This window comes from Crocodylus porosus, unplaced genomic scaffold (assembly GCF_001723895.1).
Source record: "Crocodylus porosus isolate Cpor-Errol unplaced genomic scaffold, CroPor_comp1, whole genome shotgun sequence".
Lineage (NCBI taxonomy): Eukaryota > Metazoa > Chordata > Crocodylia > Crocodylidae > Crocodylus > Crocodylus porosus.
In genome coordinates this window covers 12,807,708-12,833,971 of record NW_017728932.1, presented here as the reverse complement: position 1 = coordinate 12,833,971, position 26,264 = coordinate 12,807,708, and the positions used below count along the sequence as shown (strand labels likewise).

Sequence of the window (26,264 nt, the reverse complement as noted above, 5' to 3'; positions counted from 1 at the left end):
CCTGCACCCCTGTTCTCAATTTGTTTGACAGCACTGGCTACTGCAGGGAGGGTGCAGATTAGGTCTTGTGTCCCTATGGAGGAAGTGACGGCAACTTGTGCAGGTCCTGGTAGAGGCTGGCCTGAGAAGGCTAACTGTGCTAACCCTGGCCGCACAGGTCCAGGTGTCAGCTTGAACTAGGTTGGTTCAATCTTTTTGGCAGTGGAGGGGCTGGGTTGGCTGGTAAACGACCTGTGCCATGTTTTGCATAAACCACTCGCTGCATTAGCAACCTTCTCCATGCTGCGGAGGCGCAGCTAATGCTTAGCACAGGGCACACATTGTGATCAAGGACACAGACTGGAGCCAATTCTTTTTATTAAAAACTTTGAGGTAAGTGAAATACTTCAGCACCAGCAAGAGCCATACGTGTCCAGCAGTAACATCTCCCGGGTTCGGTGCTACCTGGCTGCACCTCTGTTCCCACCACACCGTACAGCAGCTAGAGACAGAAAGCAAGACGGCCACGGACAGTCGACACTGCCCTGGGAGCTGCTGAAGGTCAGTGTGGCTGTTAGCTGACTGCCTGTTGCCCTCACACAAGGCTTTAAGTAAGGCTGTGGTACTTGGAACTGCTGAATGCCAGCCGCTCGCCCTCCCCAGCTTACAGTTTGGGAGAGCCAGGAGGCAGACATGAGCCTTGTGGGTTTAATACTTCACCTGGAACAGGTGTCCAGCTCCTGGGGCACGGCATCCTAGCTCTACTAGCTGAAGACTAGCATGCCATCACTGCAGTGTGCTGACTGCCACCCTGGCCACTGCATTTTCAAGGTGGTGGCTGCTTGTGGGTAGGAAAGGGATGGAAACGCACTTGAAAACAAGGCTCTTATTTTAATATCCTTGGCACTGGTGGAGCTGTGGGATTTTCCTTGCGTGAGGGGTGCGGGGCTATTCAAAACAGCCATGGTGTGTGCAGCTCTGCTGAGCAGCTGGAGCAACAGGCACATGCTCCAGTAGCACCAGCAGATGTGACCGCGGGCCTCCCCAAGCCCTTCACCTTAATGAAAGGTTCTCAAAGGGCCACTGTAACAGAAGCTGCCTGTGGTCTAGACTCACCTCTTTGTGACAAGTCAGGAGCCCTCCTGCACTGGCAGAGGTGTACAGCAGCAACCTCGATTACCTGGCCTCTGGGGAGGGCAGGAGAGGCTGGGCAGAGTACTGCCTACCGTCTCATGCTTGTATCCTTTTACTTCTAAGCAGGAATTAGGGTTATAAAAGAAAACCAGGCCCTGCCGCCTGCACCATCAGCGCGGTGTTCCCAGTGGCGTTAGGCAAAGGCTCTCATGCTTGCTGGTACTACAAGGGGTGAATTTATGAAACACACATCATTTGAGTTTTTAAAAACTGCAGCTAGAGAAACAAGTCTTCTCCACATGCCTGCTTCCCCCAGGAAAGGGGTGCAACATATTCAGTACGTGAGAAGAATTCACATCGCTAATTTGCTTTGCAATGTTGCCATGAAGCAGTTTCACATTGATTTGCCTCTGCTGGCCTGGTTGGATGGTACTGCTCAGGTTTCACTACTGCAGTTTTCAATCGCAATTAGGACCTAGTGACACCAGCCATCGGAGAGTCAGACTCCTGCCCAGCACTGTGAAGATGATGTAGTTAATGACAGAGATACAGAGTAGAGACCAGGAAGCAACAACTACCTTGAATGGAAATGATGACGATGATACTGAATATGCATGAAAGGTTGCAAGGAAGTTATCTTATTGTTCAAGCAGCAGTTGTAGTCCCTGACCACAGCATCAGCCTGAGACACTCACCTTTTCGATCCTAATGAAACATCTAATTAGAACATAATTAACAATCAGTTAAATGAATTAAACTGAGTTTTCCTTTAGTGACTCTGGCCCAGCCAGTGACACAACCCTACTGCTGTATTTAAATCCATCTCCAAGCGTTTACTGGGAAGTTTCTGTGCAGCTGACATACCATGCCAGTGTAGCAGCTAATACTTACATGTCACCATTAATTTGTTAAAGCAGACATCCAAAAGGAAAATGATCTTTTAAAAAACCCAGATCTATGTTGCTGGTTGTGAAGGAACCCACTGGGCATGGGTGGAGGCTTCCCTCCCGTGACGTAGTGAATACAGCAGCTGACAAAAAAAGCTGATTTGTGATTCCTTTCCCTCTTTCTAAAAGGGTGAAAAATTGCTTTGTTCACACGGTTGATTGAGCAGCTGTTTTTTTTTTCATTTAAAAACATTGATTTCAGTAACAAAAAAGTACAAAAAAGTTAGCGAGGTGGTTTTAATTTCAGTACATCTGAAACTAACTACTGCCACCTTCCCCCAAGCCACGGAATGAGCCTTTCTGTCGCTCTCATCCAGGGAAAACTAACAAGTACCAACACAACCTTAGCTACAGCTTCTGAATGTGCAGACAGAGTATCAATGCCGCTCTATACACAAGTGAGGAGGTGATAGGTGCGGTCAGCCTTTAAGACAGAAAAAGCTACCATTTGGTATGGATTTAGAATCCAATTTCTGGGTGCAGCTAAAGCGACAATTATAATCTACAGTGTTTTCATTCCGCAGGAAACCAGCAGAAACTCTGTTCCAACTCAAGGCAGGCTGAAAGCCCTGGTCAGAGCAATATTTATATGACGGGGGTGGTTGGAGGCCGAGCACACAAGACAGCTGTGCGTGTTTGAAGTGGAAAATGTAGCCAGCAGCAGCGAGGAGGGAAGATGCCAGGAGTCACTGGGTGTCTCCACTCCTTGGGAGGGTAAGAAAACTACCATGAGTGCCATTTTTCCATGTCTTCCTATGGGGAATCAACCAACATCTGAGCTGCACTTGGAGGAACAGCCAGCCCTGACCAATACCACTGGCACGTACAAAGCCACCACCTTTGTCCCACCTCCCCCAGACTGGGCGAACAAAGGCGAGTTGGCAAGGGCAGAACTGAGAGCGCGTTAAGACCTCACGGTACCGGGGTACCCTTCATAGTCTGTGTAGTGCTTTTGCGTGGCAGCCGAGCAGCCAGCTGACACTTTGGTCCAGTCACATGGTGTTAAATAAATAAGGTACAGTTAAGACAGCTAGGACCTGGCTCCTGGAACTTGCTTTGAGACAGTTTCCTTGTGTCTTTGCAGCCAGTCTGATTTTCAGATATAAAAGTGTTGTTGCTGTAGCATTTCCCTTTGCTTCCTCTTCTCAGTACAGCGTTGAGCAAAGGGGAACTTGCAGCTTTTTCCACTGTACGGTGGGAAAAAGGGGAATGGGAGATGAATCCTCTTACGTCGAAGGAGGAGAGTCCATTGTTGAAAGAATCCGCACTATCTCGGCTCGCTGGGTCGGTGATATATGCTGGGTCATGTGAACGATGGAATCCATGGCAACCTCAGGATTGGCCTGTACCAAACTGGAAAAAGGCGAGAGAATGAGTGCCAGCAGCGAACATCCTCCTCGTCCAGCTCATGTTGTAATAAGGCTGCCTGCAGCTTGCTACCTTTCCTTGGCCAGCCCGCAGTTAGTACCAAACGGAGCCATTTACGGACCGTTTGAACATGCGGGATCTCTGAAAGCCACCGGACAGGTCAGCAAAGGCTCCAGTGAGCCGAAATGCATTAAGAGGCACCATGCTCATGCAACCCAGTTGCCTGCTCTCAGCAGTTCATCATTCTTGCTCAAGGGGTATCTTCTCTTTTCCAGAAGCACCACACACCTATCTCCTGTGGCAGACAGACTTTATGGAGGTGCCTGGAAAACTTGCAAAGCACAAGACCTACAAAGCCCAGCAACGCAGTAACATGCGCTCCCTGCTCTCTATCTGCTTTGGGAACCGATTGTTTTAGCTTTGCATGTGGAAAAGAATGCACCTCACAACAGAGACAACATCTCCCTTGCGTGCTCTGAGCTGGCTAATCTGCTTCCCTCACCCAGAACAGGAGACACACAAGCAAGATCTTTTGAAATGGTTCTGACACAGAGCCAGGGACTTTTTAATTAAAGAAAGAGTTCAGCCTCCCCAGAGACCCTCGGCACCTGTATGAAGAGGGGCCCGAGTGACCAAGCTATCGGCAAACTTCCTGGGACTGCCAGTGCTTCTACCACCACCTCAAGGGTCAGCAGGAGTGGTAGATTTCATGGGGGAAAACCCTAAGGGTAGACACAGCCTTTGAAAACACAGGGAGCTTTTCCACTTCCTGCAGTGGGGCAGATGCTGCACTGGAGCTTGCTTACCTCCGTATCTGCTTGAGGATGTAATCTCTGGAGATGTATTTGATGTTTTCCTCCACGACCGAGCGAATGCCTTCTTCTTCTGTGAGCTGTTTCTCCAGCCACTCCACCAGGTCCTTGTTGTTATCCCACAAGTACGCCTGCAAACAAACAGCAAGTGTCACGAACCGGCCCCAGCCCGCACCCGAGGTCCCGGGGAACTTCCACTGACTGATTGCACTACCCTGTTCCCAGCGCTACCATTCCTGAAATTTAATTAGCAATTACTGGCAACCTTGGGTAAAATATTAGGCTGAAGACCCTCTGCGATTTCCTGGCGCAGTTAGCTTTTATGGATGCAAAAGGCAAGTAACAATTAGCAGGAGTCAGAGGATGATGTATTTGTTCTGCATCTCCTTCCTTAAATGTGATTAAATGGAAACCAGGGAGGCAGCAGCTCCGCTGTTTGAAATGCTTGGCAATGTGAGTTACTTACTCTAGGCAGGTGTTTTGTCTGTGGGAGAAGGGGCCTCTCCTGTCTCAGGGGTGACAGGGACCAACTGCACAAATCCTTCCCAAGCTTTTCAGCCCCCTGCGTTTAGGGCTGGGACTTCTCCTTCCGAGCCTTTCTAAGGGGATGACGGATGCAACTGAGCTCCAGGTGGCACCAGCCTGCCTGGCCTTCTGGTTTGAAGTCAGACAGGCCCCCTGAGTGCAGGGAGGGCAAAGGCTGCTTTGCCATTAGAGGCTCTAGATTTCACCCTCAGAAAAGTGGGGGTCTTGTCCCACCGGTTAGAGCAGGGCACAGCATCACTAGATGCCCTTCAGAGCTGGCTGGCTCTGCTGCCTGCGTTTCAGCACGCGCCCACCCGACCAGAGCGGGGACAGGCTCTGCGATCCCGGAGAAAGCGGCCCAGAGGGACAGGGACCTTACAAGGCTCGCTCCAGTGCCAACGCCAGGTGCACAAACACAGCTCTCACGGAAATACGGTGACTCAAACACCTGTCCATTGCAGTCTTGCAAAACGTGCACCCCCCGTGCATCACCTCTGTAATCACAGCCCCATGCTCCAATCATTGTGTTCTTTGATGCTTTTACACAAGGGCCACCTCAGGCAGATTCAGTGCTTACAAAGCCAAAGTCCCTCGCTGCTCACCCACCCACCAGATCCGAGGTGCAGCTGCACTGGCTTCTGAGCAACGGGCCAAATTTTAAGTCATCAGCTTGCATTCTGCCACGTGTCAAATGCCAGTGCCATTGCTTGCTTCCTGCTGTAAGAGCTGCTCAGCTTTGTTAAAACAGCCCACCCCAGAGGGCGATTCTTCCATTTCAGCTCATTTGCAAAAACCTTAGGGCCGTGGAATTTGCAAACCTGTGGGATGCAGACTCCTAACTCAGGCCCATGAAAAGAGAGAGACTCACAGCAACAGGAGGCACAGTTATGTGAGGGCTTCTCAGGGAAAGACTCACCAAACCAGACCACTGAGCCACAATGGGACATACCCAGAAACTGAAGCAATGTCAGTGCACCAGTGTCACCACCCAAGAAACCTAACCCACATTTTAGCAGATCTGAGCACAACCATGGAGGTCAAAGCACCTACAACCAGGAAAAGCCGCAGCAACAACCCATTTTTTTCTGTTGCAAGATCGTTTAGCCTGATACTTGCTAGGTAGTTGACTACATAATAATTCAGGAGTGTGTTAGAAGCCTAATAGCCTTCTCGCTCCTCTCTTCTCCTCTCATTTTCTTTACAAATCATTTAAGAATCGTTTTGTTAATGGTTTCCGGAAAACCAAGTACCACCATTAGTGCTCATTCATATTTATGTCATTTTATTTGGGTAATTAAACACAAAGCTCGTCATTTAAAGGTGCACTATCCTTCTCTGTTATCACTAACGAAGTCAAAGTCAGAATGACAATGAGCTCAGCACGGTAATTTAATAGGTGGGTGCATTAAAAAACCCTCTGTGGCCATGGGGTTGGAAACAGCCCTGCCTCTCACTTGAATGCAGCCTGCATGCAACCAGCTAACTGCCATCAAGATCAACAGCCCTGTCAGCCCAGAACTGCTGGGATGCTCATGGATAAATCTGTCCCAAGACATATAAAACTGGCACCAAAAGGCCTTTCAATTCCTGCTTGCTTGACTCAAGGAGCTGGGAAGAAGTGTTGTACATGTACGTGTCGTTGCCTAAAGGGAAGTCTTGCGTGCTCCCCGGTGTGCTGGACTGGTGGATACGGTCAGACCTGCCTGGAGCTCCTTGGAGCAGCAGCACTAGGGGCAGCAAAGTCTGAGACCCCAGAGGGCTTGCCCTCCATTCCCTACCACTCAGGCCAGTTGGGATTTGAAACCTGGCCCATTCTCACTCGGAGTCTTCTGCCACATGCAGTTTACTCTTGGCAGAAAACCGCTTCCTTGCCTGTTCGCACCGGACGAACCGCACATCTGAGCCTGACCCCCATGTCGGTTGCCACAACCCAAGGAACTCGCTGGGAGTCTTTCCTCCCCCGTGACCCACAGCAGATGCTCCTTCCCTGTGCTCACAAAAGTAACTGCCCCCACAACACCCAACGCCACCCAACTCCCACAAACCACTGGTGGTCGACAATGTCACTTGGATGCAGTCCAGTTTCCACATGCAACCCACCAACAGGAAGCCAGAGTCTCGCAGTGCCCACAGACAGCCCGCAGTAAGGGAGCTGGGCTGGGCGAAGGGGAAAGGAAGCAAGTTACTAACTAGAAAGTGGGACAGACTTTGAATTATGAAAAGCTTTACCAGGCTCGGTACCTGGCTGAGCTCAGGGCTTTTACACAAATATACAGGGCAATCTAGCTCTCCAGTTGTCTGCCAACAGGGACCGCGCTTAGACTTTGTGATTTTCCTTATTATTACTATTGTTATTTTCAAACTCCCTAGTTACTGCTCCCTGCCTCTGCCCCTAGACTAGACAGAAGTGCCCCCCTGCATACAAAAGAGGGCACTTATGAAGATTTCAGTAAAGGGGAACAAGAAAAAAAAAGCCCAGTAAATGCCTTCCAGTTTGCAGAGCTGCGTAAAGCTCGATTTACCCGAGAATCCCAAAGCTTTTAGTTTAGGAGAATATTTAATACTCTTATTAATCATTTTTAATCCGTTTGCTTTTAATTAAGAAACAGCATGATGCTTCCCTATCAACATATGCCAGGGAGCAGATTAATTGTGGCTTAAGATAACTCTCCCTGATTGGTGTAATGTATTAGCTAACGAGATGCCCACTTTTAAAGATGCTCAGACACTACCTTGGAAAGCCTGCTGCCCTCCAGAGAACGCTCTCCCCCGCCTCCTCCCCTTCCACAGCCCCAGTGCTGGAGATTTTAAAAATAAAATAAAGAACACAAATCGGAGGGTTGTAACAAAACCACCCTACCGGCAGCTTCAGAGCTTGTGCTTCAAAGATCGCCAGCTTCCCACTTCAAGCACAATTTAAAAAAGGGAAAGAAAAGAAACCACAGAAACTGACAACAAAATGATCAGATGAAAGACGGCACCAGCTCAACTGCTGGAAACCACACGGACCCGGGCAGGGGGAATTCAGTGCCAAGTTCTGCACGAAGGAACAGCAATCATGATGATGCACCAACACCTGGTGGGTGGTTTAATGCAGATGTTCAGACCCAAAACGCGACACGGTCACTGTGCTCACCGCTCTCTCTCGTCTTTGGCTGCCTGCTCAGGGGGCCCAGCAGGAGAGCGAGCCGGACACACGACTGCCCTGCTTGCCTGGTCTGTGAGTGGAAAGATGACCTAAGCTGGAGATGGGTGTCATCCTGGTACACTGCATGCCTGCAAAATGCCAAGCACCCCACATGGCTGGCGCCATCCCAATGCCTCTGGCTTAGTGCACGGTTTAAGACCACGATTCAATGCGAAACAAACCTACATTTAGCTTCTGTATCCCGGAGGTTCAGAAGGGGCCTTGGGGGACTGTCGTGTGTGCCCAGAAGTGCTCTTCCTTAGCGCTCTTGTCAGTGCCAAACACCGCATGCCACACAACCGGTTGGAGTGCTCAGATACTACCACTGGGTTGGGGTGCTGCGCTCCAGCGTTTAAGCATGACAGGGCCGTGTCTACCCGATTATCCTTCTCCGCCTGCGGCCTTTGGGCAGCAAGCTAGATGAATGATGCCGCGTAGCCAGTGAGTGCTGTCACTGCTCAAGATTTAGTAAGATCTGCCTCAAAACCACCAAAACAACAATTATTAAAAACCATCAGAGAGGTTTTACAGCCATGTAACAGGCTTGGACAGTCTCCAGTCCAACCGCATCTCATCAATGAGGTTCATGGAGTTGGTCGGGAGGAGCTCAGAAGACCTGGGTTTGGTTCCTGGCTCCACCAGAGCTTTCCCATGCAGCCTTGAGGGCTTCATGTCATCCACTCACGGGCACCTCTTGGGCTTTTAGCTGGGCAGTTTTATTGCAAGCAAAACCTAGCTCTGCTGTCCAGGGCCACCTCTTGGCTCCGTCGGTGGGCTGGGCCAGGGCGGATGTGTTTCAAGCACCTCTCACACAACCTAATGCAGGAAGCAGAAAGGTTTTCTGAGTGCAGCACAGGCCCCTCTAATTGTTTCAGCTCTCCCCATGTTTTGAAGTTACAGCACTGACTACTTATTTCCAGCCCCTTCCTAAATCTCCACATCCAAACAGCAGACAATAACTCTGCACTGTCTGCAAGCCGGCAGCTCCAGCAGTATCAAATACAATCCCATAACTCAAGATAAGTGACTTCTCCAAGGGAAACAAAAGAATTACATCACTCACTTATACTGTCGCTATGTCTCAAATGCCGCTGGCATTTCCTTTGCTTTTTGGGGGGAGGGGGAAGAAGAGAGGCAACAATGACACTGCCTGAGTGTGGGAGGGAAAACTGCTTTTCCAGAGAAAAAGGGAACGCGTGTGAGCATTTCTGCATTGGTAAGGGGTGCTGGGAAAGTCCTGCACAGCAATGGGCAAACTACTGATAAGGGCTTCCACTCTCGAAAGCAAAACCGCCAGGGCACACCCAGGTTCCTCGCTGCTCAGGGGGAACAGATGTCTGAAGGCTCGATTCCCCCAGCGCTGCACTCCTCACCCCCAAAGTGCACAAAAAGAAAGTCACTTATATGCACAGGTTCTGAACAGCATTAACTAGAAAGAAAGCGAGGGACTTTCGGAACGGTCTGCATTGCTGCAACAGTGCAAACCATTAAAACAGAACCATCATTTCCATCTTCTTTCCCCCTCTGACCCCAGAGATGAAGGTAAAGAGCTTTCCATGACCTGTATTTAGACAGTAGGGGCAAAGGGGATTATTAAGAGTGAAAAGGGATTTTTATATGAATATTCATATGTATGTATTTAGTCACTGGGGGCAAACAAGATTATTAGTATTCTAATATAATAAAAGCATTAGCCTGTCTCTGTCTGTCCATAACGCTCTGGGCCAACTGTGCATACACTGCCAAGAGGGTGGGCTGGCCCAGGCGGCCTCGGGCACAGCTTTGCACTGGGATTCAAGGGAGCAGGCAGACATGGTCCCCCCACCCCAAACAGCCAGCAGAGAGGGAAGCAGGAAAGGGAGGTGGGTGGGGGGGGGGTCAGTGGTCTGCCACTGGACGGGACACAAGGGACTGGGGCTGAGGCTGGGCCGAGTCCCGGGGCCATGGGAGCCCAGCTGCTCCTCCAGGGGTGTGGCTGGGCAGCTCCTGCTGCTGCACACACTGCAGGGGAGCTGGGCAAGGGAGGGCCCATGCTGCCCCTTTGGCTCCCCGATGCTGCGCCCCTGCATGAGCTACTGGGCTCTCATTGCCCCACGACCTGGCCTGGCTGAGGGCCCAGTCATGGTGAACGTGGCCCTAGCCGGGCCGGGCCATGGCACTCTCAGAGCCCAGCGGCTCCTCCAGACGTGTAGCGCCAGGGAGCTGAGGGGGATGTGGCCCCTCGTCTGTGCATGGGGCAGGGGCGGCTGCAGCTGCGGACTCAGCTCCACCTCTACTCCCCGCCTCGCTGCAGCTGCTTTGACAGCAGTGCCATGTGAGTCCCACTGCTGAGTGGGCCAGGCAGCAAGGTAAGTGTGTGGGGCGTGTGTGCGGCTGAGTGGTGCTGTGTGAGGGAGGCATGTGGCTGGGTGTTTGTGGTGTGCGGCATGTGGCTGGGTGTGTGGCATGTGACATGTCTGGGTGGATGTGTGGCTGAGTGTGGCATGAGGGGTGTGGAGCATGTGTACTCTGTGTGGCACGCATCTAGGCATGTGTGCCTGGGTGTGTGGAGTATGTGGCTGGGCGTGTGTGGTGTGTGGCAAATGGTTGTGTGTGTGGCATCTGGCTGGGTGTGTGGGGGCATGTGAGGCACGTGGCTGGCTGTGTGCAGCATGTGTAGCACGTGTGGCTGGGTGTGTGGCATGTGGGTGTGGAGCATGTGGCTGGGTGTGTGTGGTGTGGCACATAGCTGGGTATGTGCAACGTGGCTGCGTGTGTGGAGACGTGGCTGGGCATGTGTCACATGGGTATGTGAGGCACATGGCTAGGTGGGTACAGCTGTGTGTGGGCATGTGGCTGGGTGCGTGTGTGTGGCATGTGGCGTGTGCCTGGGTGAGTGTGTGGCATGTGTGGCTGGGCATGTGGGTTTGTGTGGTATGTGGCTGGGTGTGGCTGGCATCTGGCACGTTGCTGGGGGTGTGTAGCATGTGGCTTGGCATGTGTGGCACGTGGCTGGGCATGTGGTTCGGGTGTGTGGCATGTAGTTGGACATGTGGCTGGGCATGTGGCTAGATGTGGATGTGGGGTGTGTCCGTGGCACGTGGCTGGGTGTGGGTGTGCGACTTGTAGCTGGTGGGGCACATGGCTGGGTGTGTGGGTGTGGCAGGGTGCATATGTGGCATATGGCTGGATGTGGCTAGGTGTGTCTGCAGCGTGTGGCTGGGTGTGTTTGGCATGTGATGTGGCTTGGGTGTGTGGCTGTGAGTGTGGCACGTGGCTGGGTGTGTGGGGCATGTGGAACGTGGGTATGCATGTGTGGCATGTGGCCGGGTGTGTGTATGTGCCATGTGGTGTGTGGCTGAGTGTGTATGAAGGGCGTGTGGCATGTGTGGAGTCTGGGTGGGTGTGTAGCAGCTGGCTGCATGTGGCTGGGTGTGCAGTGTGCCACACATGGTGAGATGAGATGTCTCTGTGGCATGTGGCTGGGTACATGTGGCATGTGGCTGGGTGTGTGTGTGTGGCATATGGTACATGGCTGGGTGGATGTGTGGAGCATACCTGGGTGTGTTTGTGTGGCTGGGCACGTGGGTGTGTGGGGCACGTAGCTGGATGTGTATGCATGTGGCTGTGTAGCACGTGGCTGGACAAGTGTGTGTGCTGTGTGTGGGTGTGTGTATGTGGCACATGGGTGTGTGGGGCATGTGGCTGTGTGTGTGGCACATGGCTGGCTCTGTGTGTGTGTGTGTGTGTGTGTGTGTGTGTGTGTGCGCGCGCGCGCGCCATGTGGCTAGACATGTGGTTGGGTGGCTGTGGCATAACGTGGCTGGGTGTGGTGTGGGGCATGTGGCTGGCTGTGTGTGGAGGGTGTGTGACGTGTGCATCCAAGTGGCTGGGTGTGGTGTATGGCATGTAGCTGCATGTATGGCATGTGACTGCTTGTACGGTGTGTGACTGTGTGTTTGAGTGACATGTGGCCAGGTACATGTGGCACGTATGTGGCATGTAGCTCTGTATGCGTAGGGTGAGGTGTGTGACACAGTGTGGCACGTGCCTGGTTGTGTGTGGCATGTGGCTAGGTGTGGCGGTATGGCATGTGGCTGGGTGTTATGTGGGGCATCTGGCAATTGGCTGTGTGTGTGTGGATGGGTGGTCGTGTGTGGCATGTGGCTGGTTGCGTGTGGAATGTTACTGAGTAGGTAGATGTGGCTTGTGGCTTCGGGGGTGTGTGGTGTGTGGCTGGTTGCATGTGTGGCTGTGTGTGCCATGTCTAGCGCTGAGTGTGGGAGTATCGTGTGGTTGTGTGTCTGGCACGTGGCTGGGTGCATCTCTGGCACGTGGCTGGGTGCATGTGGCTGTCTGTGTGTATATGGCTGGGTGGGGGTGTGTAGAGGATGTGGCAATTGGCTGGGTGTCTGGCGTGTGCGCATGGTGTGTGGCTTGGTGTGGCATGTGGCTGGGTGCGTGTACTGTGTGGCTGTGTGTGGCATGTGGCACATGGCTGTGTGTGGCGGCGTGTATGTAGCATGGCTGTGGTACTGGTGTGTGAGTGGTACTGTGTGTGGGAGTGGCATGTGGCTGGGTGTGCAGTATGTGGCTGGGTGCATGTGTGGCATGGGCCTAGGTGTATGGTTGTGTATGTATGCGTGGCATGTGGCTGGGTGGGTGTGTGGGGGGGCATGTGGCAATTGGCTGGGTGTGGCACATGGCTGGGTGTGTGGTGTGTGCGTGAGGGGCATGTGGCAATTGGTTAGGTGTGTGGAGGGTGGCACGTGTGTGCATGGCATGTGGCTGGGTGTGTGCACGATGTGTGGCTGGGTGTGTCAGGGGAGCGGTACAGGGCTGGACAAAAGGTGGGGGTGGGTTTGCATGTGGGTGGGCACGAAGTAGTGGCAGCACGCTGGCCCTGCTGCCTGCCCTTCATTCTTGATGGGCAATTTACTAGTATTATAATACACACACACACACTTTTATTTTTATACACACACACACACACACACAAATGTGTGCATAAGAGGAAAAAGGGCTTTTTAGGCAGTAGGGGCAAAGGGAATTACAAATATATTTATAACTGGGAAAAGGATTTTATACACACACGTATACTATATATCTATATGCATTTAGTCTGTGAGGACAAAGGGGATGATTTTATATATACATATAAACAACATAGGGAAAAGAGACATATAAAACCTATATATTTTTACCCATACCTAATATAGATAAACTCGCTTTTTCTTGTTATAGGGGTATGTATGTGTGTGTACGTGTATGTACACACATTTGTGTGTATATATAACGTGTCTATATACGCAGTTTGTGTGTACACACATACATATAAGTATACACCTCCCCCCCACCAGGGAAACGGGGTTTTATATACAGATCCCTTTTCCCTTTGCTGTCTCCGTATCACCGGGTTGCCCTCCCCTCGGCGTTCTAAGGTGAGCTTCTTGCTCCTGGAAGGGGTCTGGGGACCGCCACCCCTCGCGGATCTCTGGGCACGGCGCAGCGCGCAGCTTTCTCCGTGTTCATTCCCAGCACTGAGCTGGAGAGGCCGCCCCCACCTCCCAGGATAAAAAGGGATTGCGTTTCCAGGACTCACTCAGTCCATGGCCTGCGCGAAGCCTGCTGCTAAGGAGGTGGCTCACACCAGCTGTGGTGACAAACATGGCATTTCTTCTGCACTTCAACCGAAGTTCAAGCACTTGACAAATCTCAGCTATGTGGGGGCAGTTTCTCTGCCCGTTCCCCACCCAGCACAGCCCCTCCTTGTTCCCTACGACTTCCTCGGGGCAGCACACATTTGCCTGAGCCAGCCCACAACTGCTACAGCTCCATGTCCTTCAGCAGAACTTCTAGTGCCACCTTCCACATGAACTTCTGCCCGAGGCCATGCAAGCCGAACACATCCTGGATCTGCACTCAGTTACAACCAACGGACAGATGCCAGTCAAACTGGCACCTCCCGTGCTGTGCAGACTAGGCTAATTTCACAAACACGCTGCCCTTTATTGCTGTGCGGGTGCTGCTACTTTTGCCCATTGCTATGCACAAACCTGATGAGAAAAGCAACCCTGCTTGAGCAATTCCTTTGTCCGGAGTACTTCCTAGCTTTAACCTCAGCAGTGTAAGGGATGAAAGAGCTGGCAAAGCCCTTACAAGATGGCAAAGGAAGGCAACAGCATGGGCAGCTAGCGAGAGGTTCTTTGAAACAGTGGCCAGCTATGAAACTCTTTGGCACCCACAGCCCCAGCCTTTCCCTCAACCCTTTATCCCTGCACAACCACCTTGGGCTGTCCCTGTACCAGTCCTGGGCCAGCCACCTTTTAGGAAGCATCTGCAATGCCTTTGGCCTCGTCTCCCCTAGCCTCAGGTCCGCAGAGTCGATGCCAAAGGGGATCTGGATTCGAACCTGGAACGAGCCGCGTCACACCCAGGAAGGGGAGCAGCCCTACAACAATGACTCTGCCCTTACCTTGACTGTCCCCTCGACTTCCACAAACCAGCGCCTCAGCATGGCCTGGATCTGCCCGTCCGTCAGCTCAGGGTTGGCATCGTGGATCTTTTTCTTGACCACGTCTTCCAGCAGCAGGCGCCGCAACCTCCAGTAGAAGAAAGTCCGGGAGGTTTTCCACTCCAGAATGTCCTGAGCAAGGCACATGTGGGAAGGGGGGTACATGGGTGAGGGGGCAGAGCCAGCACCATACCCAGGTCCCACTGGGCAAGACAAGATCCCTCCCTCCACTCGAGTGCTTCTTCTCTTGCCCCGCCAGCACAGGTCAGGCTGCGCGCCTCAGCCAGGGCTGGCACTCGGCTAACAGGCCTGGAGTTTCCCCAACAGCCCCTCTACTGCAGTAGCTGCTAAAGCAGCTCTGGCCACAAGCAGACAGCACCTCCCATTAGTATCTTTATACCTGCCCCCAAATGCAGAATTTGCCTGGAAAAGGAAGCTACAGGTGAGTTCCCTGGAACAGGAACTGGCTGGGGGGCTCACAGCCGCAAACCACAGGGCTGCCTGGTCTAGGGAAATGCTGCTGACCCATGGACTGGGAACGCAGCTCCACGCACTGCATGACAGCCAAGTGAGCTATCAGGCTGCCCTGGGGACGGGCCTACTCGAGACCCCGGGGTGCAGGCTGCCTCAAGGCTGCTTCCTGTCAGTGCCTACTTAGGGCTCAGAGGACTTCAAGCCATGGCTGCACTTGTCTCTCTCAGCCTGAGCTGATTCCCTTTGTTGCACAAAGTGTACAACCGGGTGACAGTGTCCAAGGACAAGGAGCCAGTCTACTCACGGTGATGACGGCTTTCTCCTGCATGCGGCCTGGCGTGTCATGCAGGTCAGCAAACTGCACAGCCACCTGGTGATAGATGGGGGTCAGGAATTCCTCCCGCTCCTTCAGCTTCGTCTCCAGCTCCTTCCGCTCAGCCGGGCTGAGCTCCGGGGTGCCTGGAATCGGAAAGGCTTGGTAGAAACCCAGTGGGGTCAAACCAGAGATGCGCACAAACAGCGAGTGCTGCTCTCCAAGGAAACATTTTTAGTTCACCCAGGTCTTTAGATGACCTGGAACTTCCCAGCTCACAGCCCCACCCTTGGCTGTTCTGCTTTGTCTTCTATCCCAGCTCCCTTCCCCTGCTGCTTCCAACTTCTCACTGTCTTCTGTAGCCACCCCAAGGTCTGGAGGAGCTGGGAATTGGGAGGTCTGGGGCTCTAGTCCCAGATCTGTGTGGAGCTGGGCTCAGCTACATCACTTCACTTCTGTGGGCCTCAGTTTTCCCACCTGCGAAATGAGGATAATGCTGCATTGCCCAGCTGCTCAGGATGCATTAGATGACATTTACAAAGTGAAAATTCAGATCATCATCACCCGTGTATTCAGCTCCCTTCCCCACAAACTCTCACAGAGGTGGCAGCCTCTCAAAATGACAAAGTCCCAAGCCCAGGCAATTTCCTTAACCTTCCCCATTGCATCTGTGGCTCAGCAGCCCCTGGGACTGCCTCTGGGCAGCACAGCTTTGCTAGTGCTTCTGCCACACAGCATGACTACGATCCCTGCCCAGGAGGAAGCTCACCACAAGAGCAGCAGTTCAGTAATGTCCAGTAATGGAGCAATGGGATTTATGTAAACTCATGCATGAGAGTTCAGGAGCCTTTCCTGAGAAGGGCCTGTTAAAAAAATCACTCTTGAAAGCAACCAAGTCCCCCATGCCTGAGCTCCTGAACCAGCTGCCACTCAGGCAGTGAGGTGAACACAGCCTTGGCACAAGCAGCTCCATATAAGTTGCCTTTTAACCCTGTGTGCACCAAGCCATGGTGCAGAGCCATCTCTACCGGGAGCCCAGTCACATAGCACTCAGCGCTCGACCAAAATGTGGCAGTTCTTATGCTCGCACCCCCAGCAGGGCCAGAGCAAGCCTGGTGCAATGTCATGGTTACTGCTACTGAGAAGTCAAATGGCAACCAGGTCTCCCTCAATGCACCGGGCGAATGCCAACACTCCTGTACAACACAGCACCTCCTGTCCCACGGGATAAACATCAATGCAACCTTGCACCACCCTGAGAGAGAGAGACACATGCAATTATGTTCTCAGTGTGCCAATAACAAATCCAGGCACAAAGAGGTGAGTGAATAACAGAGGTCATCATCAGCAGAGCCTGGAGTAAAAGGCAGAAGACTTGACTCTCAGTCCCCTTTTCCTGGCCAGTGGGCAACACCCCTTCCCTTGCTAGTGACTTGTACCTTGAATCTGGCCGTTACAGTGCTGTGCTTGCTATAAGCACCACCACTGTAGCTTCCTTCAGTCCTTACGGTTTGTGAAGTGACGTCAGTGAGATTAAATGTAATGAAACGTGATCATCTAGTGTTGGGTTTGGCATTGTAAGGGGCTGTTGGGCTGGAGAGAAAGAAGAGGACGGATCACCACACTTCCTCCTCATGTTGTGCCCTATCTATTCCTCCACTTTCAAAGACCAGTTTCAAAGATGGTCGGTCTGGAAGTGCATCAAGGAGCTGGAGAGCAGGCGTGAGCACAGCTTGGTTATCATCAGCACTGCAGACAGCAGCAAGCGGACCCGACTGCAAGGTTACAACTAGCTTTGGATCAGGCCCATAGAGAGTTCAGTGGCCGGACAGTCCTCACTACGTACGGGAAGTCAGCACCTTCTGTAGAAGTTTCCCCATCAGACCATCATTGGGCTCCATCTCACACACCTGCAACCACCCACATGCACACAGGCATACAAACACATGTATGCTGACACATACAGGCAGGCAGGCACACGCAGACTGCTCAGGATACAGTTTCAGCAGTTGCTCCACAGGGAGAGATCCCTTTTCAGCTGAGAGACCACTTTTTTAGGTGGCCCCTGATGCAAGTGTTTTCCGTGCTGTCAGGTGCTAGTAGTGCTGCTTCAGTTAAGACGATCTGTGTTTTATGGCTTCAGGATTTAAAAAAAAATAGTAATTTCTGTGCCCCAACCTCCAACCCAGGTTTTCATGGCAGTACCTGCACTTAAGCCAGCAACACTCATGCATTTGAGCCTCTGTGCCACTCTCTTGTTGTACAGCAAACCAGCTAGGCCCAGTAATGATTTAGGTGAGATTAACAAATATGTCAATGTCTATTTTCTGCTTAATTTAAAAGCAGCGTCTATAAAGATTTTTGACTTCTGAACCCTGCTCTCCTGAAAGAAAGAAGGTAACAATGAGGAGGAGGGGGGGGATAAAGAGTGATTATCCTATCATTGATCGTTTGTCAGAAGCATTTCTTATTCACTGGACTATTGTAAAAAGCTAAGCTCTCGATCAATCCTGTAAGCTCCCTGTACAATTAAATATCTTGGAATGGTTTTCTTTCTTTTCGAGCCAGATCTCGAGGCCTCGGGGTTTTGCAGCAAGCCTGGGGTTTATTTATTTATTTCCTAGAGAAAGGAGCCTCCATCGGAGAACCATAACCTGGCCAGGAGGGCGATTAAAAACCAGAGACAAGTGATTCTCTTGCTCCAGAGAATCAGTGGATCATCTCAGCTATTCAATCACAGAGTTAACTTTGCAGTCCTAAGAGCATTAAGATGCTTCCATGCACAGGGATATATCCCAGCAGATGCATAAACGAAGGCAGCAGCATTATGATACTGCTGTATTTAAATGCCCACCCTTAGAACACAATGGCTCTTGGTGGAGCAGGCAGTGATGGTCACAAAGCTCTTGTCTACACAGCAACGCTCTTGCCAACAAAGTAAAGGTTTTAACCAAAAGCCCCACTAAGCTCAAGCCCTAAAGGTGATTCCAAGGGGTCAGGGGAGGAGAGAATGATACAGGATGAACCTCCTGGGACAAGATGCCCTTCATATGATGCACTGGGCACAGCCAACAGAGGAAGGTCAGATGCGTAGCATTTTAAAAAAAGCAAAAACATTGTTAGACGGGAGACTGTGACCCCTGCGTGGTGGCAGAGGCTGCAGGACACGAGCCGCCCCCAGGGCTGGAGACTATTTGTTCACCCTGTTTGGTTCAGTGCCACGAAGCTGCGAACAGCAGTTCTGGCTCCAGCATGTAGTTTGCTTTACCGGTTGGGAAGGTGGCATCTGCACAGGCCCACGTACAGCAGTGCTGTGGGCTGGACGTGCAAAGGCCTTGGCCTCATTTCTGCCCTCTGCTTTCTAACAGCAGTAAACAGCACATCGAGGCTTACTAGCCTTGCTGCACTGGAGCTGGCTCTTCCAGTGACAACACCCGGGTTTTCAAAGGAGGGACCCTCTTCCTGGTATGCTCAGCACAATGCAACCGCAACCCCCGACTCAGACTTCACGGGATAATGCTAACAAACCACGACACACAGCCGCCACTAACTACACAAGTCCTTTCCCCTGCGAGCGCCAGGGGGAAGCATGGCACTGACCCAGCCTTCCTCCGCTGCCCTGCTTTATATCCTGGGCGCGTGCTTTATATCCTGCAATCACCATGACCAGAGACGTTGCCCTCCCTGTGCAGACTAATGGAAAAGCCATGGCAATAAATCCAGAGAGAGCCCTATCCCATGAAGCGCCTTGCTACTGAATAGCAATTTATACTGCTTTCCAAAAGTTAAGGGAAGGGATTGTGACAGGGAAAGCCACGTTCGGGACTATTTTGATTTGTGCCCCATTAAGCAAAGAACCTCTCCTGGAGCAGCAAGCCAGTGCGCCGCCTGCTCCCTCCCATGCATACGTCTCGCAGAAGACAGCCATGACAGGCGCGGTGTCCTGCAGTGATTACAACCTGCGAGAGTGTCAGGGCTCGGGCTGGCTTTAATAAAGTTCCTGCTAGACAGAAATGGCTCGGCGGGGTCATGAATCACGGCTTCCCATAACATTTAGTAGCAAAGTGGTTTTTTTTTTTTTTTTTTTTTTAAATATGACCACTTTAACAGGTTAGACAAAATGACTTGGAGAAATGTTATTCTAGCTTCCCTCTGACTGCAGAAAGCCAGGCAGCTTCTGAATCAAGTTGATGGTTTATGGCGTCTAAGCGGTGAATATGCGGGATCTGCTCCTCCAGCTTCAGCGCACAACCGTGCGCAGCTGAAGCGCCTCTGCCGGCCTCACGCCGCCTCTCCCAATATGCCAGCCGAGCCACAGGCAAGAGGCCCGGTCTCCGGCAGCCTCGCTGCATCGTCACTTCATGTTGCCAGAGCAGGGAACGGTGATTTGGGTGTAAATGAGACCTGGGCCCGTGACACCATCATAAATAGACAAGCACCATCACTACCAGGTGACAGCAATGTCACCAGGCCAAAGGGCGCCTCCGCTCAGCAAAGCCCTCCACGCAGGGGCAAGCTGAGCCTCTTCAGTACATCAGCGCTCGTCTTCTGTCCAAAGCTAAATGAATCCCAGGAAGCCGGGGGGGAACGGCTGGCTGCTGAGTGATACCCAGAGGCAGGCTCTGGCCCTGTCCAGCCCGTCTGTCAGCAGCCAGGCCTTAGCAAAACCCAAGACAACATTTGCTTTGGTTCCTGAATTACCGCCAGTTTCCTGCGTGAACAGTTACCCAGCAAACCAGCCCATGATTTTTCAGGGTGGCTTGTACAACACAATATCAGTCACCTGCCTACCCCACAGGAGCTCGCGTTAGACTTGGGGGGGGTCCTGGGCAGCGAGTACGGTGCTGTCTCCTCTCTTCTCCCACCTACAAGGTCACCACCCCCAACAAATGTCAGGGCTCCTTTCTTCAAAAATCAGCTCTGCCATCTCCGGAGCAGCACTCGCAACCTTGCGAGCTGGCCTACCCGAGTGCTGCATGTCCACAGGTCACTGTGGAGGTGAAGAGGAAGAACAATGTTTCGGAGCAATAAGGCATTGGAGCCCGTTCTCAAGGTCATCCCTGTCCAAAAAAGTGCTTCAGTCCCACTGAGGCTTATGCTTAAGTGCTCTGCTGAACTGAGAGAGACCAGAGAAATTGCTCCTCAGGAGATGAGCATGGCAGAATCCACAGCCATGCAACCAAGGTGCATTTAAACTGTCCCATCCAAAAGCCTCAGCTCCCGCAATACTTCGTCAGCTTGGTCTCTACGTACACAACAGCATCTGTGGAGGCAGCTCTGAGAGCCAGCTCACCTCACCTCTGACCTGCTCCCAAAGGCCATTAAGACCCATTTGACTGCCTGGGCATATGGGAGGGATGCATAAATGGGGCTGTGTCATTACTTCTCTAAATACCTGGAAGAGCGTACGGTATAAGGATGGCACCAGAGGTTGCATGTGCTTGGCTAGAAACACCATCCCGCCCTGGAGAGAGAGGGGCCTGAACGCTCTGAGGACCAGGTATGAGGATCACGGCAAGCTGGCACAGGTGAAGCATGGCATCAAGCCAGAAATGCCTCGTGCTGCATGCTCACAACCACCACCTTTGACTTGCTGTGTTCGGGATTTAAGAAAGAATACAGTTGCCTCTGGAAATAAACTGCTATGGCTCAACATACAGCCAGTTACTGCTATTCTACTGTGGAGCTCTTAAATATTTTAGCTTTTTTAAAATTATTATTATGTGGGGGACTGAAGGCAAGCTCGGCACTGGGCTCAGCAAACAAAGACCAAGTCGGAAGAGGCAACGAGAGATGGAAAGAAACGTGTAACGCTGGCATTTTGCTCTGGATGCATTATGGCCACGCGAGCTAGCTCACCACTTTGTGCCGACCCACACACCTGGGCTCAATTTTATATAGATCTATACAGATAATCCCTGTCCAACACGTGCACTACAACTGTTCTGAATGAAGAGAAGATGTTTCTCCTCTACCATGGGATAAACACTGTGACTAAAGACACACTTGAGAAGTACAGGGTTAGGTCCTGTTCCCACTGAAGCCATTCTGCTATTGCCTTCTGTTCAAATGGGAATGAGCCATCTGGTCCCAGAACATCACAAAACTGACACCCACTTGTGACCTTCCCGAGGCTGATGAAGAACACGCTGCACGACCAAGGGACCATCCGTCATGTTTGCTCCAATCTGAAGCCCTCTCTTCTAATGCCGGCTGAAGCCAAAGTATTCAAAACAGCACCGGTGTCCTGCAAAGTGCACCAGCCCAAGGACCCCTGCTTGCAGTGCCCGTGCATTTCTCTTTGCCCAGCTTATGCTCTCCAAATTGCCTGGCCATTTCTAGAGCCAAAACGCCTCTCCCCTCCTGCCATGCTCCTTTCCAGCCAATGCTGCTGCTTAACGCAGTGCAACGCTGAGTGACATTTTAATACAGGATGAAACTAATAAAGATTTTGGCGCTGGAAAATGGATAATGAGCAGATCTGTGTCAAATTATTCAATATCTGTCACCTTCCCCTGCCCCCACCCCTATACATGCAAGTCAAAATCCAGTGGCTAAAGATGGCTCAAATGAAAACACAGTGTCACCCTATTTGCCCAGCCCTACGCCCTTGGTACATGGATGGGAAGATCTTCCTCTCCCCCACTATTCAGCCACTCGGCAGAAATGATGACAGCCATTCAGGGGTTAAAGAGAGGCAGTGAACCCCCAGTTAATGAGTAAGAATTCAGCAGGCAGTGTAAGATAAATGGAGCTTTCTCTGCTTCTGCTGGAGTCAGCATGAACTGCGGCCCCGCGGCTTGTTTGTGGCAAATGGAGTGCGCGAAATATCAAAGGGCAGTGATCCAGAAGAAGACCGACTTTGACAAATTTTAAATTGGCCAGAAAGAAAACCAGAAAAAAAAAATTATGCAATTCACCGTGTCCTGCAATCTTGGCTTTCCTGCTATTGTATGGCATTAGCAGCAAAACAACAGCAATGATCACCCGATGTTGGGAGCAATTATGAGCCATCTAAGTGAGATGCTTATCAGTGACTGAAGCTTTTAGAGCTCCCTGCATGTACAGTTGTAAGTGACTTGCTCTTGTGTTGCAGTCATTTTAATTAAAGTGTATGGAGTTTGCCAGGAGTAATTATCCTGTTTAGAGAAAGCAAGAGGGGGGAAAAGAACAACCCTCCCCACACACATAGCAAGGACCTGGACTTAGGAGAGACCATAGAAAATGGTTTGTCCTTTTATTTAAAAAAATAAATGAAAACAGAAGATGATGCAGGGTAGCAGAATGGGTGATGCCGGGCTCCCTTCTAACAGCAAGGGGTGGACGGAAGGTGTTAAGTGCCACTCATCCTCATGCAGATGCCACGTGACTGGAGTTGCAAAGGCAAGCAATCCTGTGGCATTTGCTACTTCCCCCAGTGCTACAGGATGAACACACACAAACAACCCTCTTTATCTGAGACCACTGTCTTGAGAATGGATGACCCTCCCAGTGTCAAAGACACCACATCCCAAGGGAGGTGTTGACTGAAGAGGGGCTGATTCATTCCCGAAGATGCTGTGGCAAATGTTCTGAAAACCTTCTGCTGCCATTGAACTACAGGCCCATGTGCTGGCTGCTCAGTGCTTTCCCTTCTCCAGCCACACATCTCTCTTCTCCTTCATCTGGAGCCTCTCACACTGGAGCCACAGTTCCAGACAATCACCCCAAGGAGCTATGAGTCCTGCCTGGGTTCAGGACTAAACAGCAGCCTTCCAAGTGTGGAGTGTAAAACCCCGCAAGTGCCCACTCGCAGAGGTTGTGCTGGCCTCCCCCCCGTCCGCTGCAGCAGGGGCTGTCTATATGGGGACTCCGTCAGGTTAAGCACAGCCCCAAAGTCAGAGTTTGTGAATATAAACTTTTCATCCAACATCACAACAACAGATTAACGCCAACAGAGACAGGTTCACGGTACCGATACTCCCCTGCAATCGGTCCAGATGCTTCTGTGGCGCCGTCTCTCCATCATACCCGATCACCTGAAGAATGCTAATGAGAGCTGAACCCAAACACATTACCGTACTGTGCTAATGCTGTGAAGGCAGGACGCAGCTCATCTGCTTTCACTCTCCAAGCAGAAGGAAGTACAGAAGATAAACAGCACAGTGAGCTAACATTGGACGAGACCTTAAAGCTTCTCTAGTTTTGCAAAAAGGCCCCATGTCATCTAGAACGCGGGTAAAAAACATCTGACTGGAGACTGATAGTACGGTTTTAACCTTGACTGTGTCCTTTACAATTATTAGTCTCTTTCCAAGTCGTATCAGATTGGCTGTTTGGTATATACTGTACTTATCTGCCTACCCCATGTTCCCAAATAAGACATACACTTCGCTTTGGGAAGGCAGAATGGAGAAGAAAAAGATTTATCCATTTAACCAAACTGCTCAAAATTTGCTTCCTCATTTAGGACCCACACCACAATTTTTGATTATTTTGGGGCCAAAGGTGAGCGTGGTGTGTGAATAACTAATGTAAATTGTAGTGCTGCTATAAATGAAGATATAACAGCAGCCAAAGATAGCAACACGATCACACATTGACATAGCACCTTTCAACCTCAAGTAGCCCAAAAGGCTGTGTAAGTTTAAACCACACACCCGTGGTACACTTTCTGTACTACTACAAGGAAATCAATGCTGGGGGGAAAAGAGGCTCTTTAAGATTACACTGTAGAAAGAGATGGCGAAGAACTATACAAAGAGTCTGGTCCCCTGAGAGAGTATGTATCAGATATTAAATGGATACTGCCGCATAGTCTGTATTTCAGTTTATCAGGTTTGTTACATGCTCGGGGATCTTCTGGAATGAAAGGCACTACAATAATATAACGTATATATTTGAGATGCTGGTCACAGACTGCAGCCAAGTCACACAGTGTTTTAGTCGAGGAAGTGGAGAATACTTTATCTTGTTGAGGCTGCTGAGGAGCTGTAAGCAGGCAGAGATAATTACCAGAGTTCAGAGCTGCCTAGCATACCGGGCTCTGCTCAGAAGCCACAAACATACAGTATCCAGATTCTCAGCTATGCCCACTTACATCAGCTGAGGGAGGATCTGGCTCACTGCCTTTTCAGTGAGCTGAGCCCTCGTGGAGAAGAGATTTCTGTGTGCAAAAGCTTTAATAATTGTTTGCAGTATTCTTCAAAGGAAAAATTAATTGGTTTAAGATGACGATATTACCCGCACGCTGTATGCTGTCGATGTACATGAATATAGGGAATATCATTACACACACAAAGCTTGTCTCATCTGCTTTTCCTCCAGAGCTGGATGACAGTAAATAAAAATTATCATGAATTTGATAAAATGCCTCAGTGCCCCCTCTTTAAGGTCCATAAACACATTCATTAGATATTAGCTGAACGGATCATTGATCTGCCAGCACCACAGACCAGACATACCTAGCCGCTCTGCCAGCCGAATGTAGATCGGGTCCACTCGCCTCATTGTCTTCACCAAATCTTTCTTGCGGAATTTGATTTCTACTGTCCCTTCTGGCTCCAGAACTCCTCCTCTGAGCAGAGATGGGAAGGGGGGAAAAAGAAACGGGGGCTTTCAGGTCATCAGACAAGGGGGAAACGCAAAATGCAACAGTACATACAATTTGTTACCTAGAAAGTGTTCAAGAAGAGAAGTGAAGGCAGGAAGAAAAAAAAACAAAGCAAGAGAATAAGAAAGAATCCAAGCTATTTTTTACCTAACGCTACAGACTGCACGTGGGGTTTCACACATCAGTCCAATTCTGTTTAATACGAGCCAGTGTTAACAAACAGCAGCAAGCTGCGCTGCCGTAGCCCATTTCAAGTTGAAAGGAAAGTGAATGTCATGCAAACATCTTGTTCTCATGACAGAATCTACCAGATTCCCAGGCCAGAGAGAGGAAACAAACACATGGTTTGGGACCTAGGCTTGAAGGAAGACAGAATACAGATGGAAATTATTTTACTTCCAAGTGGAGAGAGAGAGACAGAAACAGAAAAAGAAAGGGCCGCGCAGTGGAGAGGTTACAAACTGGTGGCAATGGGAGACAAACGATGACCGCGGTGCAGAGGATCCGCATGGACAGAACCCACGTGCTTTATTTCTAAAAACAGGCGTTTTTTGCTCCCGGGAAGGTCTAGTGGGCAGGAGGCATGCTGGGTTGCAAGGGTGGAAGTGAGCTAAAGGGCAGAACTGCTCCTGCAGGAAAGGGGCAGATAACGGGCCCTTGTCGTGAGACACGTCCTTCTGAGTAGGATTCTTAGACCAGTGATAACAAACGTCGTAACTTCACATCTACCAAGGGCTTAAATCATCATCCAGAGGATTGTTAGCATATTGTATATTCTATGGCCCCTTTCATCGTGTGCCTGCAATAATTAAGTAATGCCTCAGGACACTACTGAGGGAAGGTTTATCCTTATGGAGTTATGGCCTGGTGCTGCTGGTCCTCTTTGCTCTAGGAGCAAATCTGACTGAGTGGAAGGGCAGGAAAGCTGGTTGTTCTGTTTAACAAGTACTCTCGGTGTCCCAAGTACCCAAACCTTTCTATGTTTTAAGGAGGGAACACAAGAAAGAGACAGGTTGCCTCAGTTCTGAATGTCACTGTTCTGGCTCTAGATGCATGGGTCAAGTCTGTGTCCAACAGGCAAAGGTTTCCCCTTTGGGGCCATTCCACTTCTCCAGGTACAAGAGGACAAGAGACCAACAGACACAACCATTCTTCGAGGGGAGGTGAACACATGCACAGGTCACAATTCTTGGCAGGGGTCAACGCATCACTGTTGGCATATGCCCATGGAAAGAGGTACAGAGAAGCACTCGAATGAGCCCCTTAAAGGTGTCCTACATGTGCAGTCTCAACTCCCATCATCTTGCAGTGGCAAAATTCCCAGGCAATGCTTCAAAACGGTGAAACTTCCCAGGAGTGTTTCTCCAAGGAAGCCGACTGACTTCAGAAGAGATATTAAAATTGCACCACTCTATTTTGATACATAACTAACATGGGGAG

General features: G+C 50.8%; 1 protein-coding gene across 6 annotated transcripts in view; it reads right to left on the bottom strand.

Annotated features, from left to right (window-relative positions):
• Positions 1–340: 340 nt before the first annotated feature.
• Positions 341–26,264, bottom strand: part of ACACA (acetyl-CoA carboxylase alpha) — a 177,965-nt gene continuing 152,041 nt past the window's right edge. For all 6 annotated transcript variants that reach the window (XM_019545631.1, XM_019545635.1, XM_019545634.1 and 3 more), the window contains 5 exons: positions 24,676–24,788; positions 15,224–15,378; positions 14,407–14,577; positions 4,235–4,371; positions 341–3,413 (listed from right to left, as the gene is read on the bottom strand). In XM_019545631.1, coding sequence (XP_019401176.1) covers positions 3,287–3,413; positions 4,235–4,371; positions 14,407–14,577; positions 15,224–15,378; positions 24,676–24,788 — 703 coding nt within the window. In that variant the 3' untranslated portion in view covers positions 341–3,286. The remainder of the gene's footprint in view (positions 3,414–4,234; positions 4,372–14,406; positions 14,578–15,223; positions 15,379–24,675; positions 24,789–26,264) is intronic.